We start from the raw sequence: 17604 nt of genomic DNA, 5'->3' as shown, positions 1-17604 counted from the left end.
CACAAGTATATGGGTGTCTATGGAGGGACAGGAAAAGGGGTCGTTTTCTGCAGAGACACCTGTGTAAGTGATGGAAATCAAACTCGGGTTCTTTGGCAAAGCGGCAACTGCTCTCAACTGACGAGCCTTCTCTCCAAGCCCTGCTTTTTGTTTTTGTTTTGTTTGTTACTTTTTTCTTTTAGATGTAGTTATGGGGGCTGGAGAGATGACTCAGTGGTTAAGAGCACTGGCTGCTCTTCCAGAGGTCCTGAGTTCAACTCTCAGCAACCATATGGTGGCTCACAACCATCTGTAATGAGATCTGGCACCCTCCTCTGGCATGCGGGCATACATGGAGGCAGAATGTTGTATACATAATAAATAAATAAATCTTAAAAAAAAGATGTAGTTATTTGTATTTTCAATATGTATGGGTGTTTTGCTCATGTGTACAGCCTCTATACCACATGAATGAAGTGCACTCTCAGGCCAGAAGGGGGCGTCAGACCTTCTGGAATTGGATCTACAGATGCTTAGCTGGCATGTGGCTGCTGAGATGGATTGAACTGAAGATGGATCCTTTGAAAGAGCAGCAAGAACTTCCAACTGCTGAGCCATCTCTGAAAATCCTGGGTTTTGTTGTTGTTGCTTTGTTTATTTAAACATTTTTTTTTGAGAATTTCATGCGTGAGTACTGTATTTACATCATTTCCACCCCTTCCTCTCCCTTCCAGCTCCTCCTGTGTCTCCCTGCTCCTTCCCAAATTCATGGCCTCTTCTTCTCTAAATATTATTGTTACTTTATATACATTTGTGATTTTGTTTATTTACTTTGTTTTGAGACAGACTTTTACTCTATAGCTCATGATGGCCTCAAACTTCCTGTCTTAGATGAAATTTGACAATGTTAGAAACAGGTAGACTTGGAGATAACTCGGTGGGGACCTGGGTTTGAATCCCCAGAACCAGTATAAAGCTGGGTGTGTTGCTGTGGTTCTTCAGTCCCAATGCTCCTGGGTGGAGTCCCTGGGAAGCTTCAGGCCAGCGAGCCTGGCACATGCAGCAGCAAACAGAGGTGGGAGGTAGAACTGACACCCGAGTTGCCCTCTACCTCCACGTACATGCTGGCTCACAAGCACGCCTATACCTACATACATGAACATGCACACGCATAGAAATTCACACACACCATAGACACAGACATACACGATAAAAGCAAATGTTAGTAACAGGCAAAAAGCACACTTGTCTAGAGTTTGGGGAAAAGAAAGGTTACTCTGGCCTCAGGAGCAGAACAGACTCTAAGGAAAGGCTGATGCCCCAGCTAGCGAGACCGAATGATTAATTAAGGCTTAGACGGCAAGGGGAGGGGGCAGCTGTAATGGTGAGTGTGGATACAGGCAAGTGATGGAGAAGCCTGGGGTCAGAAAGTCCACTCACTTCTTCAGAAGTGAAAGTCTTGACTTGGGGCAAAGTCCAGATTCCATCTAAGATACAAAAGGATGGGGGGGGGGCAGAAGATCATCAGAACCTTCAACTGCGTGGGGAAATGATCAGATTTCATGCCCACCACCAAGAGGCCTCAGGAATTTGAGGGTCAGGTCAATGGCCCAGACTCAGTGGAGGTGACAGGGTGTGGACAGCTTGGATAAGAAGCAAGAAATCAAAAAGCTATTGATACTTACTGCTTCAAGTCACTAGGTGAGGGATTCTACTGATCTCCACGTGAATAGAGGCCAGTTTGCACCCAGAGCAAGATGAGGAATGGCTTATTATGGGTAGCTAGTTGGTACCAAAAATTACCTTGGAAAAACGAGACCAGGAAGAATGGTGATTTTATTATTTATGTATGTGTTGCTTTTGTTGGTTAATGAATAAAGAAGCTGCTTAGAGTCAATGGCTTAACAGAATATAGCCAGACTGGAAGATACACACACACACACACACACACACACACATATCAAAGATGTATTTATTTGTATTTTAATGTGTATGGGTATTTTACCTGTATACCACGTGCATGGAGTACACTCTCAGGCCAGGAGGGGGCGTCAAATCTTCTGGAACTGGAGTTACAGATGATTAGCCACCAGGGGGTTAAAAGATGCGAGCTGCCAGCTGGAAACTTGCTGGTAGGCCATGAGCCTTGTGATAAAATATAAAATAGAAATGGGTTAAATTGGGGCTGGAGAGATGGCTCAGAGGTTAAGAGATCTGACTGCTGTTCTGGAGTTCAACTCCCAGCAACCACATGATGGCTCACACCCATCTATAATGAGATCTGGTACCCAGAACACTATATACATAATAAATAAATTAAAAAAAGAAATGGGTTAAATTAAGATATAAGTGCTAGTCAATAAGAACTAGAGCTAATAGTCCAAGCAGTGATTTGATTAATATAGTTTCTGTTGGTTATTTCGGGGCTGAGCAGCCAGGAACAAACAAGCGGCCCCTCCTACAACAGGGTGGTGCACATCTGTGATTCTAGTACTCAGGAGTCTGGGGCAGGAGAGTATTGAGTTTGAGATCAGCCTGGGTTACTTAATGCAACCCTGTCTCAAACAAAACACAAATAACTGGTCATGCCCTACCATCCTAGCACTCAGGGTGTAGAGGTAGACAGATGGGAGTTTAATTTCTTAGCTACATAGCAAGTTTAAGACCAATCTAATCTACATGAAAACTTTTCTCAAAAACAACCAGAGAGATGTCTTGTAGTGGTGGCACAAACCTTTAATCCCAGCACTCAGGAAATAGAGGCAGGTGGATCTCGGTGAGTTCAAGGTCAGCTTGGTCTACTGAGCAAGTTCTAGGACAGCCAGGGCTACACAGAGAATCGCTGTCTCAAAGCCTCAAAAGAACAAAAACAAAGCAAGTAAACAAAACCCAGAGAGAAGGGGCTGGAGAGATGGCTCAGTGGTTAAAAACACTGACTGTTCTTCCAGAGGTCCTGAGTTCAATTCCCAGTAACCACACGGTGGTTCACAACTGTCTATTGAGATCTGATGTCTTCTTTGCCATAAGGGCATACATGCAAATAGAGCACTGAATGCTGAGGCATGGGCAGCCTGTATATGGCAGTTCTGTTGAACTTGTCCGTATTGGGTTTCATAGTCTAAGTTGATGAGGACAACTGACCAGGTCTCAAGAGGGCACTAGATCTCTTTACAGATGGTTGTGAGCCACCATGTGGTTGCAGGGAATTGAACTCAAGACCTTTGAAAGAGCAAGCAATGCTCTTAATTACTGAGCCATCTCTCTAGCCCAAATAAAGCACTCATATGTAAAACAAATAAATCTTTAAAAAAGAAAACAGAAAAGAATGTCTCTTTTGTTTTTTAAAGATTTATTTATTTATTATATTTACAGTGTTCTCCCTACGTGTATGCCTACAGGCCACAAAGCTCCAGATCTTATTACAGATGGTTGTGAGCCACCTTGTGAATTGAACTCAGGACCTTTGGAAGAGCAATCAGTGCTCTTAACCACTGAGCCATCTCCCCAGCCCCCAAATCAGAGTTTTATAGGTGTTTGGTTACCATAAGGTTAAAAAAATGTGTGGTGAGGTAAGGAAGTGAGGATTTCTAATATACATTATTAAATATTGTAAAAATTATTTATTTTGAATGTGTATTGGGAGGGGGTACACCGGTAGAAGTCAGGTCTCTTCTACCATGTGGATCCTGGTGGCCAAACTCAGGTCATCAGTCTTGGCAGCAGGCACCTTACCAGATGAGCCCTCTTATCAGCCCAGGATTTCTATTTTACCACTTCCACTTTAGGTCTTTGTTCTCAGCACAGAGAAAGGACAAATCTTTACAGTGAAATGTTACGGCTCAATTACAACTTGTCTAACAGGTTTATGCTTTATACCAGATAGACCCCTACCTCCTCCTCTCACCCTTGAAAAAAAAAAAAGGCAGATGTACCAGCTACCCTCAGCCAATGTTTATATATCTATACACTTTATTAAAACGGTGCAGCTGTTTGGTGGTGGCACATGCCTTTATTTTTTAGTTTGGTTTGGTTTGGTTTTTTGAGACAGTTTCTCTGTAGCTTTGGAGCCTGTCCTGGAACTAGCTCTTGTAGACCAGGCTGGCCTCGACCTCACAGAGATCCCCCTGCCTCTGCCTGCCTAGTTCTGGGCTTTGCCTTTAATCCCTGTGATGTTGAGGCCAGCCTGGTCTAAATAGTGAGTTCCAGGACAGCCAGGGCTACATAGAGAGACCCTGTCTCAAAACAACAACAACAATAATAGGTGGCTTAACAGATAAAGGCGCTTACTGTGCAAGCCTGGCAACCTGAGTTTGCTCCTGGGAATCAACATAAAGGTGAAAAGAACCAACTCCACACACCTGCATGACACAAGGGCCCCCATATACACCATGCATGTGCACACACACAGTCACACAATAAATAAAAATTTAAAATAAATTTAGAAAACCAGTTTAGTTCTTAACATTTTAGAAATAAATGTGGTAAAGCAAAAAAAAAAAGTGGATGGACAGAGCAGTTAGGCTACAGTGATCTAGGGGCATTATATCAAGGATATTATGTAGGATGTGCGATCAGAGTGCTTGATATTTTATGTATAACAAGGAAAAAGCAGAGGGCCTTGGCTTCAGGAAATGAGAGCAGGAGCGTGGGCAGGTCCTAGGGAGGGAGTGACTGGAATCTGCAGGAGGAGAAGTGGGCAGGGCATGCAGGAGGCACGCAGGGAAGTGGCTAGGAGGAAGATCAAGGTACTCTCAGAGTTGAAGACTGGCCCTGGGTAGCCTAGATGTTCCTGTAAGCACAGGCGCGGGAAAGAACAGTGAGGGTGTGTGCAGAGGGTGTGTGCCCAGGAGCACCGCAGACGTGGCAGCTCCGGGTAGGGGCTGAGCTAGGCAGTGAGCTCTCTTCCTTTGCCCAGCTGGTATCCAGTCTCAAGGGAACTCTGCTCCAGCCCCGGACAATGCACCAGGTAGACTCTGCTCACCCCTTCCTGCCCACCTGGCCTGAGTCCCTATGGGACCCCACACTTTTCCCAATCTAAGCTTTCTTCTCCCTTTCTACACCTGGGTTGTTTTTGTGCCCCTGCTGGGAGAGCCATAACAACCCCTCTCCAGGCCCCCACTCAGCTCTGCATGGACAGCAGTATTGAGTTGGAATTTAGGGACATTGTGGCTGAGGGACTAAAGGAAATAGTTTTGTCTGATCTCATAGCTCCAACCTTCCACAGAGTGGGTCAGGCTGAAGGCTCAGAGTTAGAGAGACCCCAATTCCCAGTGTATTGTAGAATGACAACTGAAGGGGGAGGCCACCTCACTAACCCTGGACTTCCCATCCTTTACTGAGATGCCCCATCCCTACTCAACATCCAGCAGGGTAGGGACACACTGGTGACATGGATTATGTCCTCAGCAAGGGGACATAATGATAGAAAAACCCAGGGATCCTGGCAAGGGTAGACTGATGCAGGATGTCAACCCATCCTGGGCATAGCCAGGAATCTACGCCAGTCTCCAATCCTATCTAGGCCTCTTGAACTTGGACCCAAGCCTTAGGGGAAAGGGAACATACGTATGGGATGTAAGTTTGGGCCCACATCCCACCTCAGACCAAGTTTCTAGGGTTCACATCCCCTCCTCCTATCCCTGCCCAGGGTGCTGCCTTTCTGCTCCTTGGTGACTTAGAACAGGAGAGCCTCTGAGACTGGACAACTCCCTTTCTCCAGAACATCTCAAGGCAGCTGCTGCTCACTGCCCACTGCCTGGGATGTGGGGCAGTGGCCCAAAGAGTACTCAGATTTCGAGCACAACCCAGGATGTATTTGTGACTTTTGCTGGAGACCTGGGAAAAGGGAGCAGCGATGGGAAACTTTGGAGACAAACTGTATTTACCATGCCAGACTATAATAAAGCCTCTCCCTCTGCCTTTCCTGAGTGACTTTAACCCAGTCTTTCAGGGGTGGCTGTTTTTCTGTTACTGTCTATTTCTCTGCTCCCCACCCCCACCCCTGTAGCTCCCAAAGTCTTTATCTTTCAGTTTATTGTTCTTACGAGTGTGTGTGATTCCCCCCTCCCCACATCTATCGCTGTCTCTGAGTTTTCTGCTTCTCAGATCCCTTTCTCTCCTTTGACTTTTTTCTGTATGTTCATACCCACATCAACCTCTGTCATCTCTCCTCTTCCCCCAGGATGGCCACTATCCTCAGCCTTCTCCACCTGTGAATGGGTCATTGGAACAGGAGCCTCAGAGGCAGCTCCCAGAGATGCTAGGTGAGGTCTGGGAGCCACCGCGAGGGGACGGGCTGCCCCTTCTCAGTGTCATCATCGCTGCCTTCGTCCTCTTAGCGATCTGCATTGTGTTGGCAGTTCACTTTGGGCCCACACTGCACCAGGGCCACGCCACTCTCCTCACAGAGCCACCAGCTCTAAAGCCAGAGAATGGCATTTACCTCATCCACTGGCGGCTGCTGGACCTACAGGACAATCACAGAGAAACCCAGCCGGGACTTCCTATCCCTCACTCTGGCTCTGCCCTAGATGGACGCAGGCCCAGCGTTGATGAAGTCACATATCTGTAGGAGGAGGATTTGGAGTCGGCCTGACTGGTCTCAGAATAAGAAACTGGACTGAAAAGTGAATCGGAACCTGGGTGTTGGAGCTACAGACAGGCCTCTGAACTTGGCTAGAACAACCCTCAGATATTTGATGAGAAAGCTCCATGGTGACAAGAGAAATAAAAGCCACCTGAGGACCTTGCCCACAGACATGGTGCCAAGATCACCCTTACAAAGTTCCCCTCAGGGATCTGCAGATTTTCCTCAGAGTTCCTGTTCCCTCCCTGTACCTCTGATCTCCATCCCTTTTGGAATAAAGAGAAGATTCCATCCCTGAGCAGGAATATCAGGTCTACAGAGAAGGCCCTGCCTCTACACACTGCTGATCCAAGGAGAACTCAGGCGAGAACTGTGCCGTGTCTTCTCTGAGACACTGGGTACCGGGGAAGGAGTCTTGCTGATGACATCCAAAGCCCCTGGAATTCTTAATCTCCACTTAGACTTCCAAGATTGGCCTTGGTTTGTCCCCCAAATCTGCCTTGCCATCTTAAGATGTGATGGGGAGTTTAGGGGCTCTTATTACCTCTTACTTTTTGAATGAGTGTGGGCCTGTTGGAATAAGCCTAAAATGTATTACAAATCACTTTCAGATCCAGAAAATCTCAGCTAGTGGGAAACCAGGAAAAGAAGAGGAACTCTGTGGAACTTGTTTGAGAAAAGAGGGAGCATGGAGGGTCCATCCCTGCAGGGAAGTAGTCAGGAAAACATAGATTTTCAGGGACCAGGAAAACCAAGTCAGGCCTCCTGGTGGCTCTCTGGAAAGGTGCCCCTTTCTCTGGTACCTGCACAGCTCACTCATGTGCAGTCAGAAACATGCAGACATAAACCATACAAACTGGGCGTGGTGGTACAGTCTTTTAATCCTCGTACTTGAGAGATGGAGACAGGAAGATTAGAAGTTCAGGATCATTCTCAATGACACAGCAAGTTTGAGGGTCAGCCTAGACTACACGACACCCTGTTTATTAAGAAAAGGGAGAGGGGTTAGTTGTGGTGGTGCATGCCTTTAATCCCAGTACTCAGAAGGCAGAGGCAGATGCATCTCTGAATTCAAGACCAATTGATCATATACAGTGAGTTCAAGGCCAGCCTAGTCTACAGAGTAAATTCCAGGACAGTCAGGGCTACCCAGAGAAGAAACTCTGTCAAAACAAACAAACAAACAAAACAAAACAAAAACAAAAACAAAAAAAAAAAACCCCACCATGGTGAACATGGGTACCAAGCAATGACTTCAGGATCTGAACTTGAGCTTTACTAGCTCCACAGTCTAGGAACCATCCTGGGGACTGGTAAATTGAACACGGTCAAGGTGGGAAGGCCCTTGGTTCTGGGCTGGTTTCTGAAGAAGGAACATTGGCTATGATACAGGCTCCTCAGTGTTGGGGACAAGATGACTGTGATGGTCAGAAAGAGAAGGGACAAGGGACTACCCCCCAGTTGATTCCCCTGGCTCTACTAGCCTTAGAGTGACTATTTTCCTCTGACATGTGTGTGTGTGTATGCGCACACATATGCATGTGTGTGATTTCTCCAAAGTGACATTTCAGAAACATATGAGGGTTGAGGGCATAGCTCAGTGGTAGAGGGTTTGCCCACAAATCTGATTCTCAGTTTTGGAGAAAATACATACACATAAAATAAACAAAAAGAAACACATAGTGGTCCTGGTGAAGGAAGCAAAGGTAGAGGGAGGCCGCATGTAAAGCCTGGGTGGAACGGGTAGGATGGACTGTCTGCCCTCCCAGATGGGGTGGCAGTGCCACCAGATGTCCGTACAGTAGCATAAGGTGCGCTCGGTGACTGGCCATGTCCTCCAGTGTCCCCAGGGAACATATTCTTCCACCCTGATCCTCTCACAACTCTCACTAGAGAACGTCTGGTTGGGGCTTCTCTGAATGGTCCCTTCCCCGAGACACAGCTATGTACCACCTGTGGCATCCGTGTGCTAGCGCCACTCAGCCCTGGCCCCGGAGGCAAGGACACCGAAAGCAAAGATGGGGTGTGCCCTCCGTGTGCCTGGTGGGCTCCATCTGGGTTGAAATCACGACCATCTCCTGCTTCCCTGCAGTAGAATGAGGAGGAGTGCAGGAGATGTGTTGTATTCGCAGCCAGACACGGTCGATAGGGATGATGCGTGCCAGGTCCACATAGCCGTCACAGCCTAGCCGCAGAAAGATGGTGCAGTCTGAGCAGGGTCTTTAAGAGGACCACGCACAAGGGAGATGATGTACATAAAGAGGCCACAGAGAGTAAGTTCTTCAGTGTCACACAAATACCATGTCCTCCAAAACCATGACAATAGATATGTTTACTGAAAAGGTGGCCTGGCAGGACAGCCCACTGCAACTACATACAGCTAACAGAGCACGTGTTCCTGATGCGCCCTCCTCCCATACTGAAGCTCCCATTGAACACACATGACCAGAAGCTGGTCCACTGATCCCTTTCAGGACGACAAAGAGCAGAGAGTGCTGGAGCATCCCTGGTGGCAAATACTTGGCCTATCTCTTAGGTTTACCTGGCAATTGACCCCAAGCTTCTACATGGTTAGTCCTCACGAAAACCCTATGATCCCATTCCATAGGGGAGTAGGCTGAGGCTCGGAGATATAAAATGGCTTGCCCAGGAATGCGGGGCTCGTTGGGGGATGTGAAATCTCTGTGAGTCACCCCCTCAGTCACTGAGGGGAGCCCCAGTCAGGATGCTGAAAGATCACCAGCAGCTCAGGCAAGGCTGCCCCATGCCTCAGATGAGGTCTGTGCGGAGTGGGAGCGGCTGCTCCATGTCGCTGATGAGGAGTCTCGGCTCTTGGGACAGCACAGAGGAGCGGGAATGGGACACCACTGAGGTCTGGAGATCATTCATCGTAACTTCCTCCCGCTCTTCCTGACGAATGTGCCGGAGAACCTCCTGAGACAGGGAGAAACCGTCTCCCTCTTGAGGCTCTGGAACAGGGATGTAGAATGGGGGTTAGGTGAGGACCTTACACACTCCCAACAAGGATGCATGCACCCTTAGGGACCACTGGGGCAAGCCTCAGCCCCCTTCCCTCTACCCATCTACCCATCTACCCCACAGCCTCTGGTGTGGGGGGCGGAACTCAGCTAGAAGTAGTTGTCACGGTCATGGAAGCCCACCCTCTTGCTTCTAGAAATGTGTCAAGGAGTGGCAGAGTCAAGGCTGGCCACATTCAGATGGCGAGAAGACATCTACCAGAGGAGGCAAGGGAGGCAAGGGCACGGCATGACCCCTTTGACCCCTTTGACTACATGGCAAAACCCAGAAAACTCTGCCTCCTTCTTCTCTGGCCCTCTGTGAGATAATTAATTTATTTATATAGTATCTGCCTGTAGGCCAGAAGTGGGTACTAGATCTCATTAAAGGTGGGAATTGAACTCAGGACCTCTGGAAGAGCAGTCAGTGCTCTTAACCGCTGAGCCATCTCTCCAGCCCTGGCAGTGTCTCACCTTTGTAGACAATGAGGCGGCAGTTGTTTTTAGATTCGGGGACATCAGCCAGGATGTCTTCAAGTATCCTGCAGAAGAGTTTGGCCTGCTCAAGCCGATCTTCCCGACTAAAGCCAGCTTTCCCATCCTGGGACATGGCAAACAAGGTCTGCAAGGGGGTGGCGTACTCCAGGATACAGGCGCCTACCTGGAGGAGGTGAGAACAAGATTAGACGAGCCAGGACCCTGACAGATGAATCGGGAACCTGATGCCATAGGCTAAGGCCCTACTCCCTCAGTCTGCAGAACGAGAGTCCTGGGACATGATTGACCTACTAGGGCCTCTGATGCCCGCTTCCTAGCTTAAGGCCTGGGCTCCCCTAAACACCCTTCACAGATCCTTCCCCCATGATTCTAGAGTATGGTATCCTGGCTGAAAATGGAGTCTAGAGGAGCGCTCTGGGGATTTGCCTTGCTTTGGGCTTCCCCACACCCACACCCAATTCTTCAAAAGCACTCACAACCTTCATTACTGTATCCCTGAGCCTCACTTTCCTCCACTATAGAAGCAGCGATCACAACAGTCCCAGCCCCACAGGTTGGTGGTTTAGAGGTGGCCATTGGTGCACATACACTAGCTTCTGGTATACAGTAAATGCTGAATGTTACTTCTCAGTGTAGTTCATATCTGAGTCTCCTCTTGTCCTGGGACCAGCTGTGCAGCCAGGCTCAAAAAAGAGTAATGAGTTCTTACCAGTGTGTGGCTAAGGATCCAGGATCCTAGGGAGATGAGCCTTTTCCCTAAGCCCAGTTCTGTATACTTACTGGCTGTCCGTTCTCTAGAAGCTCATAGACACTGTTGGAATAAATCCGACTCTTGATGCCAGCACGGTCTATGCTTTGCTGGGGCAGTTTCTCTCGGAAGCGAATGTTGGGGTCAGCCGCACTCAGGTCATCAAGCACCCCACAGTCCAATGGGAAGAGAACATACAGCCTTCGGCTTCCTGCTCCCCGTAGCATGTTGTTGTGTTGCTGATTGAACATTCGGATCCTGGCCTGGAGCCCTGCAGTAGGGAAGCCCAAGAAATCAACTCATTAGCTTTAATAAAGGAAAACGTTTAATTAAATAAATAAATTTTTAAGAAAATAATATTGAAATGAAATATGAATGATAATCATCCCATATAGTATATGAGCTTAAAGAGAAAAGGAACATGAGGGGGAGCTAGCATGTTATAAATATTTTTCATGGGGGCTGGAGAGTTAGCTCAGCAGTTAACCCGTGCTTGCTGTGCTTCTAAAGGGGCTGGGCTCATGGATGTTTAACCATCTGTCTCTCCAGTTCCAGGGGATCCAGTGTCCTTTTCTGGCCCCTTCAGGCACCAGACACTTACATGGTACACAGACATACATGCAGCTAAACACCTACACATGTAAATTTTAAAAAACAAAAAAGTGACAGGTGGTGGTGGTACACACCTTTAATCCCAGCACTTGGGAGGCAGAGGCAGGTGGAGCTCCATGAGTTCGAGGCTAGCCTGGTCTACAAGAACTAGTTCCAGGACAGCTAGGGCTGTGACACATAAAAACCTGTCTTGAAACACCCCCCCCCGGAAAAAAAAAGAAAGAAAGAAAAATAAAAAACAAAAGGAAAGCCAAGTATGATGGCACATGTCTGTAATCTCAGTTAAGAGTCAGAAGGAACACAAGTTCAAGCCCCGCCTGGCCTATATATGAGTTCCAGGCCAGCCAGGGTTACATAGCGAGTTTCTGTTTCAAAAGACAAAGAAAGAAAGGAGAAGGGAACCATACAAGGCATGTTGTCTGTAGAGACACACACCTGTAGTCCTAGCTTTTAGAAGACTAAGGCAGGAGGAGAATTGCCAATCTAAGGACTGCCTGGCTACACAGTGTACCTGCAAGCACATAGCACACATAATTCATGCAAGCACATATTCACAGATGTAAGTTAGAAATAAATATTTGTTGGGTGATGGTGGTGCATGCCTTTAACCCTAGCACTTGGGAGGCAGCAGCAGGAGAATCTCTGAGTTTGAGCCCAGCTTGGTCTACAAAGTGAGTTCCAGGACATCCAGGGCTACACAGAGAAACCCTGTCTGGAAAGTAACTAACTAACTAAATCTTTTGAAAAAGACTGGGGAAATGGCTCAGCAGGTAAAAGGTGCTGCAAAGGCTGACATTTGATCCCCAGAACCATGTAAAAGGCCAGAATGTTTGTCTGTAATCCCAGCACTGCAATCGAGAGATCGGAGGCCATGACAGGACTATGCAGCAGCAGAAACAAGACAGAGCCTGCCTCTGCCTCAAGACGGTGGAAAGAGAGAACGGACTCCCAGTGTTGTCCTCTGACCTCTGTGCACACACCCGCATAAATAAAAAATATTTTAAAGACTTATTTATTTATTATATATAGTATTCTGCCTACATGTGTACCCGCAGGCCAGAAGAGGGCACCAGATCTCATCACAGATGGTTGTGAGCCACCATGTGGATGATGGGAATTGAACTCAGGACCTTTGGAAGAACAGTCAGTGCTCTTAACCTCTGAGCCATCTCTCCAGCCCCAAATATTTCTTATAACTTAAATCAACTCATTTATATTAATCTACATTCTATCACGTGGCCAGAAGTGAGACAGTCTGTCTCTGCCCCCAAGTCCTGCCGATCTCCCCTGCTAGAATTCAGGCATTGTGCTGGTCTGCCCCCTGTCACCTGGCAGGATGCACTCAGGTAGTCCAGGGTCCTGTGCCTGCTACATCACTATTCAGACTGTACGTCACTACATAATAATCTGTGTTCATGTGCTCCCTTTAAGAGACAAGCTCCACCCAGTCTCGCTCTCTTTCCTGCTACTCATCTGAAAAGGCAGACAGGTCTTTGCACCGCTTATTTCTCTCTGTCTCTGTCTCTCTCTGCCTGTCTCTTTGTCTCTCTCTCTTTCTGCCTCTCTCTTCTCTCCCATAGCTCCTGTCCCCTCCCCCTTTTCCATTCCCTTTCTCTCAATAAAACTCCTCCACATGAGCAGTGTTTCCATGGCATGCCTGGCTCTCACCCACCGTGGGACTCCTTGAACCCACCACGGTCCTCTCGCACCATATCCGAACATCTCCTGCCTAGCAATTGGCTGTTCAGTTTGTTTGTTTGTTTGTTTGTTTGTTTTGTATCCAATATTCTGTTTGTGTGTCTGCCTGAAGGCCAGAAGAGGGCACCAGACCTCATTACAGATGGTTGTGAGCCACCATATGGTTGCTGGGAATTGAACTCAGGACCTTTGGAAGCACAGGCAATGCTCTTAACCTTTGAGCCATCTCTCCAGCCCTGTTCACCAACCACAGCAATATATCTTCACATGATGTACACATATCACACAACACATGGTAGAGTGCTTACTAGGCATGTGTAAAGCCCCATATTCAATCCTCAAGACAACAAATTAATTACAAAACAAAGTAATAACAAGCCAAGTATAGTGACTCACACCTGTAATCCCGGGGTTTGGATATAGATGCAGGAGGATCAGAAATTCAAGGTCATCCTCAAATACATAAGGTGTTTTTCTGTTTGATTGTGGGTTTTTTTTTTGTTCGTTTGATTTTGTTTTTTGTTTTGTTTTTGCTTTTGTTTTTTTGTTTTTTTGTTTATTGAGACAAGGTTTCTCTATGTAACAGTCCTGGTTGTCCTGGAATTCCTTTTGTAGGTCAGGCTGGCCTCGAACTCACAGAGATTGCCTGCCTCTGCCTCCCAAGTGCTGGGATTAAAAGCATGTGCTGCCACCGTCCAGCTCAGTAGATAGGGTGTTTTAAAGCACCCAAGACTTTAAAACATTTGTCTCAAATATCACACTAAAACTTTTAACACCCTTAATATGGAATAATTTAATTATTTGGTAGATATGGAAATCCTTCAAAAAAGCATAGCAAAAGCCGTGTATCTTGTCTAAAAATGAAGATGCAGGTGGCCTACCTGGCAAGATGAGCCGCAGGTACCCAATGTAGTATGACCAGGCCAGCCCATGGGCAACATTGAAGTTTCTTTTTTCACAGATGGTAGAAATTTCCGCTGGGGCGAGGCTCTGTAGACAGTAGGAAGGACCTGAGGGACTTCCAAGAGGGACAGGACAGCCAGAGCCCTTCTCTTGCAGGAAGCTTACCCAATCTCACTGCTGCTATTGAACCCACTATACCAAGCCTCCTACCTCTGCACCCAGCTCTGTAGAGTTAAACTGGTCTCCGCCCCAGTGCTGAGCTCAGAAGAGTCAACCGTTAGTCACAGACCCATCTACCCCCGTCACCCACCTCTTCCATGCCCTCCCTACCTGGAGGCCCAGGAGGATGTTGAGGGACTGTGAGAGGGCCAGGAGGGCAAGCATCCAACTGAGACTCAGGCCAGCAGGATTTGGGAGGAAGCAGTAGAAATAGAAGGACAGCAGCATCAGGGCCGAACGGCGGATGGGGCAGCCCAGACAAGCCCGCGCAGCCTTCCAGTAGTTGCTCTGATACCTGCGGGAGCAGCCCAGCCTCAGACCCCAGCCCAGCTCAGCCAGTGAGGTTCAGGGAAGGCCAAGGTTAGGAGTCAAGGATGTGACACTTGTTGGGTATCCAGTCTCCGTGGGGACTGTAGAGGGGGTCACCTGGAGTGAACATGGCGCAGCTCTTCAGTCAGACAGCAGGCCTCTTTCAACAGTCGTCCAAGCTGCAGGGAGGCCAGGTGGTATACCAGGTACTGGAGAATGTGATTCGGTGTGTCACCGAGCCCCCACAGGATCGTCAGGCTGGTCACCAGCAATACCAAGGCTGCCAGCTTGGACCGGTTACCTCTGGGACGTGGGATGGATGGATGCAGACTGGAATATGGCATCTGCAGGTATTAAGAAATCTATAACAGAGCCGGGCGGTGGTAGCCCACGCCTTTAATCCCAGCACTCAGGAGGCAGAGGCAGGCGGATCTCTGTGAGTTTGAAGCCAGCCTGGTCTACAAGAGCTAGTTCCAGGACAGGCACCAAAGCTACAGAGAGACCTTGTCTCAAATAAACAAACAAACAAATAAATAAATAAAAATAAAACGACAACAACAAAAAAGAAATCCACAGCTATGTTTCTCGTCCCCTCCTGCCCTTCACAGACGAAGGTCCTGACTGGTCACCTCCCTGGGACTCCCATCCCTTGTTGCCTGGCTATTCCCTTAGGCTGCTCTTGGAGACCCCTCTAGGAGGTGTCCTGGGCTTATAGCATTCCACAGAACCTGTCTAAGAGAGGTATACTGTAAACAGAGCCCATGCGTGTGTGCCTTACCGAGCCCACTGGTGTGATGAGAAAGAAAGGAACAACCCAAGACCTAGATCTTAAAGAGGCCTGTGTCAACCGCACACCCGGGTGGCTCCAGCCATGGAGTGCCAGGACAGTGTTGCCCCAGTTCTAATCCTACCTTCAGCCTCCTAGAGTGAGGTGTTCCTGGAGCAGGAGAGACAGGCAAGAGACCTACAGTGGCTCCCGGCAAGCGGCCTCTTGAAGTGTAGACTAAAAATGAGATATTAAAACAACGGCAGCTTCCTCAATAAAACTTCAGCACTGGCCCCTATCAGGTGACAGTTCTGGGTACTCTGGGGAGAAGTGTATTTCCTGCCAAAGCACCCCCCACCCCCACCCCTGCCAGCCTTGATAAAACCAGTCTGAGGAAGGGAGAGGGAGGGAGGCTTGAAATATCCTCTCCGCTGCTCTTTCCAAACCCCAAAACATAGGGTGTTCAGAAAGCCACTTACCAGCACCACAATCCTGCACTCTGGGCTCCTTTCAAACTCCCAGGTTGTGACACACTCCAGGGGACACCTTGCAGGACTCCACACAAGGACCAACGGTGACCAGCACCACACGATTTCCAGATGCTCATAAAGCCTCTCCTGCTAATGCCTGGGATACCGGAGGGGCGGACTGGGGCAAGAGAGGTAGACAGGATAGGGTAAATAGCACATGCTACTTCCTGAAAACACTCTGAGCAGAGTTTGGTGGAAGAAGCCTGGAAGAGGAGGGGTGTTCGGGGAAAGGACCACGCCTATAACTTAGCTCAGAATGACAGACTGTGCGGGTATCTGAACTCTAAACCCTGAATCCTGTTTTACTCAGTACCCCCAGACTCCCCAGGCTGGTAGCTCTAATTCTCTCTTTGTTTTTTGTTTGTTTTTACAATTGTAGATATTTATTTATTGTTGGGGTACTAGAATAAATTGTTTGTTCTCTCCTTTAACCATGTGCATACCAGGGATCCAGCACATCCTTAGGCTTAGCAGTAAGCCCCTCTTCCCTGCTAGCCATTGGGGTGCCATGGAGTGCCAGGACAGTACTGCCCCAGTTCTAATCCTTCTTGTACATGAGGGTGATCTGAACTCAAGAGAGGTACACTAACTTTACCCAAGTGAGTGAGACATTGAAGCCCTTGAGTTGCTCGGAAGCTGTTGGCTCTGTGCCTTGTTTTAGAAGCAGATGGGAAATGCCAGGACCGTCACTCCTGTGGTTTCCCTGGCACAGGGAGAATCTGGTTGCTGCCGCCCCCGGGCAGGAAGAAAGTCCGCTCCTGAACTCCACCCCCTATCACAAGCAGAGACAGAAAAAGACAGACATTCAAAGATGTCCCTTGCCTCCCAGGAACATTTTGGCTTCCTGGAAAGTCTCTGGGTTTTTAAAACAAGTTCCTTCAACTGCAGGGAACTCTCTAACCACACTTTCTCTTCCCACAGCTGGCTCACATAAAGTGTTAAAAGGGTAGATGGCAACAGGAGACATATGATGATTCCTTGCAGTAGGAATCTAGGTGATTTTTATTCTGTTTTCCCTTCAATCACTACATGGAACAAAAAAAATTATGTGTATGATATATACCGTATATAGTAGCACAGAAGGGTGAGCGTGCTGGTGCACGGCTGTAATCCCAGCACCGGGGGCTGAGGTGAGGAGTTTCAGGAAAGCCTGGTCTACATAGTGAGCAAAAATAACAAAGTATTTGTCAAGAAGGGGCTGGAGAGATGGCTCAGAGATTAATAGTCCTAGCTGTAGCTGAGCAGTGATGGTGCACACCTTTAATTCCAGCACTCAAGAGGTAGAGGCAGGTGGATCTCTGTGAGTTTGGGGCCAGTCTGGTCTATAGAACTAGTTCTAGGAAAAAAAAAAAAACCCTGTTTCAAAAAAGAAAAAGAGTCCTAGCTGCATTTCCAGAGGACCTAAGTTAGGTTTCCAGTACCTACATTGTGGTTCACAACCATATCTAATTCCATCTTCAGGGATCTGATGCCTCTTCTGGTCTCTCCTCGCATGAATCATGAAAGCGATACATGCAGTCAAAATAGCATACACGTTAAGTAAGTAAGTAAATATATAGATATGCTTGTTGGTTTGTTCTGCTTTTAATATCCAGTTAGAAGCAATTTTTTGGCATTGCCTCTGTCTTCACTGTCTTCTACTTGTTCCTTCCCCTTTATTCATCCACTACTCTGGGCCATGGAGTGGATGCCTGCTACAGAAGGTACTGAGCCAGGTTCCTCAGGAACAATTGATGTGC

The 17604-nt window shown here is 47.8% G+C and overlaps 2 protein-coding genes across 3 annotated transcripts; one reads left to right on the top strand and one right to left on the bottom strand.

Annotated features, from left to right (window-relative positions):
- The first annotated feature begins 4731 nt into the window (after positions 1 to 4731).
- On the top strand, positions 4732 to 7566 carry Smim33 (small integral membrane protein 33). 2 transcript variants are annotated; one of them, XM_048442430.3, is made up of 3 exons: positions 4732 to 4945; positions 6161 to 6242; positions 6318 to 7566. In XM_048442430.3, exons 1-3 carry the CDS (start codon positions 4937 to 4939, stop codon positions 6548 to 6550), a joined length of 324 nt encoding a protein of 107 aa, XP_048298387.3. In that variant the 5' UTR covers positions 4732 to 4936; the 3' UTR covers positions 6551 to 7566. The 2 variants fall into 2 exon arrangements, with proteins under 2 accessions (XP_048298387.3, XP_048298385.3); XM_048442428.3 differs by having other exon boundaries at positions 4733 to 4945; positions 6161 to 7566.
- Positions 7567 to 8875: 1309 nt separating this feature from the next.
- Sting1 (stimulator of interferon response cGAMP interactor 1) lies at positions 8876 to 15862 on the bottom strand. The gene is made up of 8 exons (XM_048442424.3): positions 15815 to 15862; positions 15481 to 15572; positions 14687 to 14913; positions 14372 to 14555; positions 14020 to 14128; positions 10861 to 11099; positions 10057 to 10243; positions 8876 to 9534 (listed from the first exon to the last, which is right to left on the bottom strand). The coding sequence occupies exons 3-8, from the start codon at positions 14911 to 14913 to the stop codon at positions 9335 to 9337; spliced, it is 1146 nt and encodes a 381-aa protein (XP_048298381.3). The 5' UTR covers positions 15481 to 15572; positions 15815 to 15862; the 3' UTR covers positions 8876 to 9334.
- Positions 15863 to 17604: the final 1742 nt, after the last annotated feature.

This window comes from Myodes glareolus, chromosome 13 (assembly GCF_982192425.1).
Source record: "Myodes glareolus chromosome 13, mMyoGla1.1, whole genome shotgun sequence".
NCBI classification, from domain to species: Eukaryota; Metazoa; Chordata; class Mammalia; order Rodentia; family Cricetidae; genus Myodes; species Myodes glareolus.
Note: the sequence above shows the minus strand (reverse complement) of the source record. Positions and strands in the feature narration are given on the sequence as shown.

What these genes read in the sequence shown, in the direction of transcription:
- Sting1 (XM_048442424.3), bottom strand. Translation starts at nt 14,913, where the DNA reads ATGCCATATTCCAGTCTGCATCCATCCATCCCACGTCCCAGAGGTAAC. An exon ending in ACATCCTCCTGGGCCTCCAG is followed by an intron (nt 14,129 to 14,371) that starts GTAGGGAGGGCA and finishes TACTGTCTACAG; the next exon opens with AGCCTCGCCCCAGCGGAAAT. An exon ending in TTCTAGAGAACGGACAGCCA is followed by an intron (nt 10,244 to 10,860) that starts GTAAGTATACAG and finishes CACCTCCTCCAG; the next exon opens with GTAGGCGCCTGTATCCTGGA.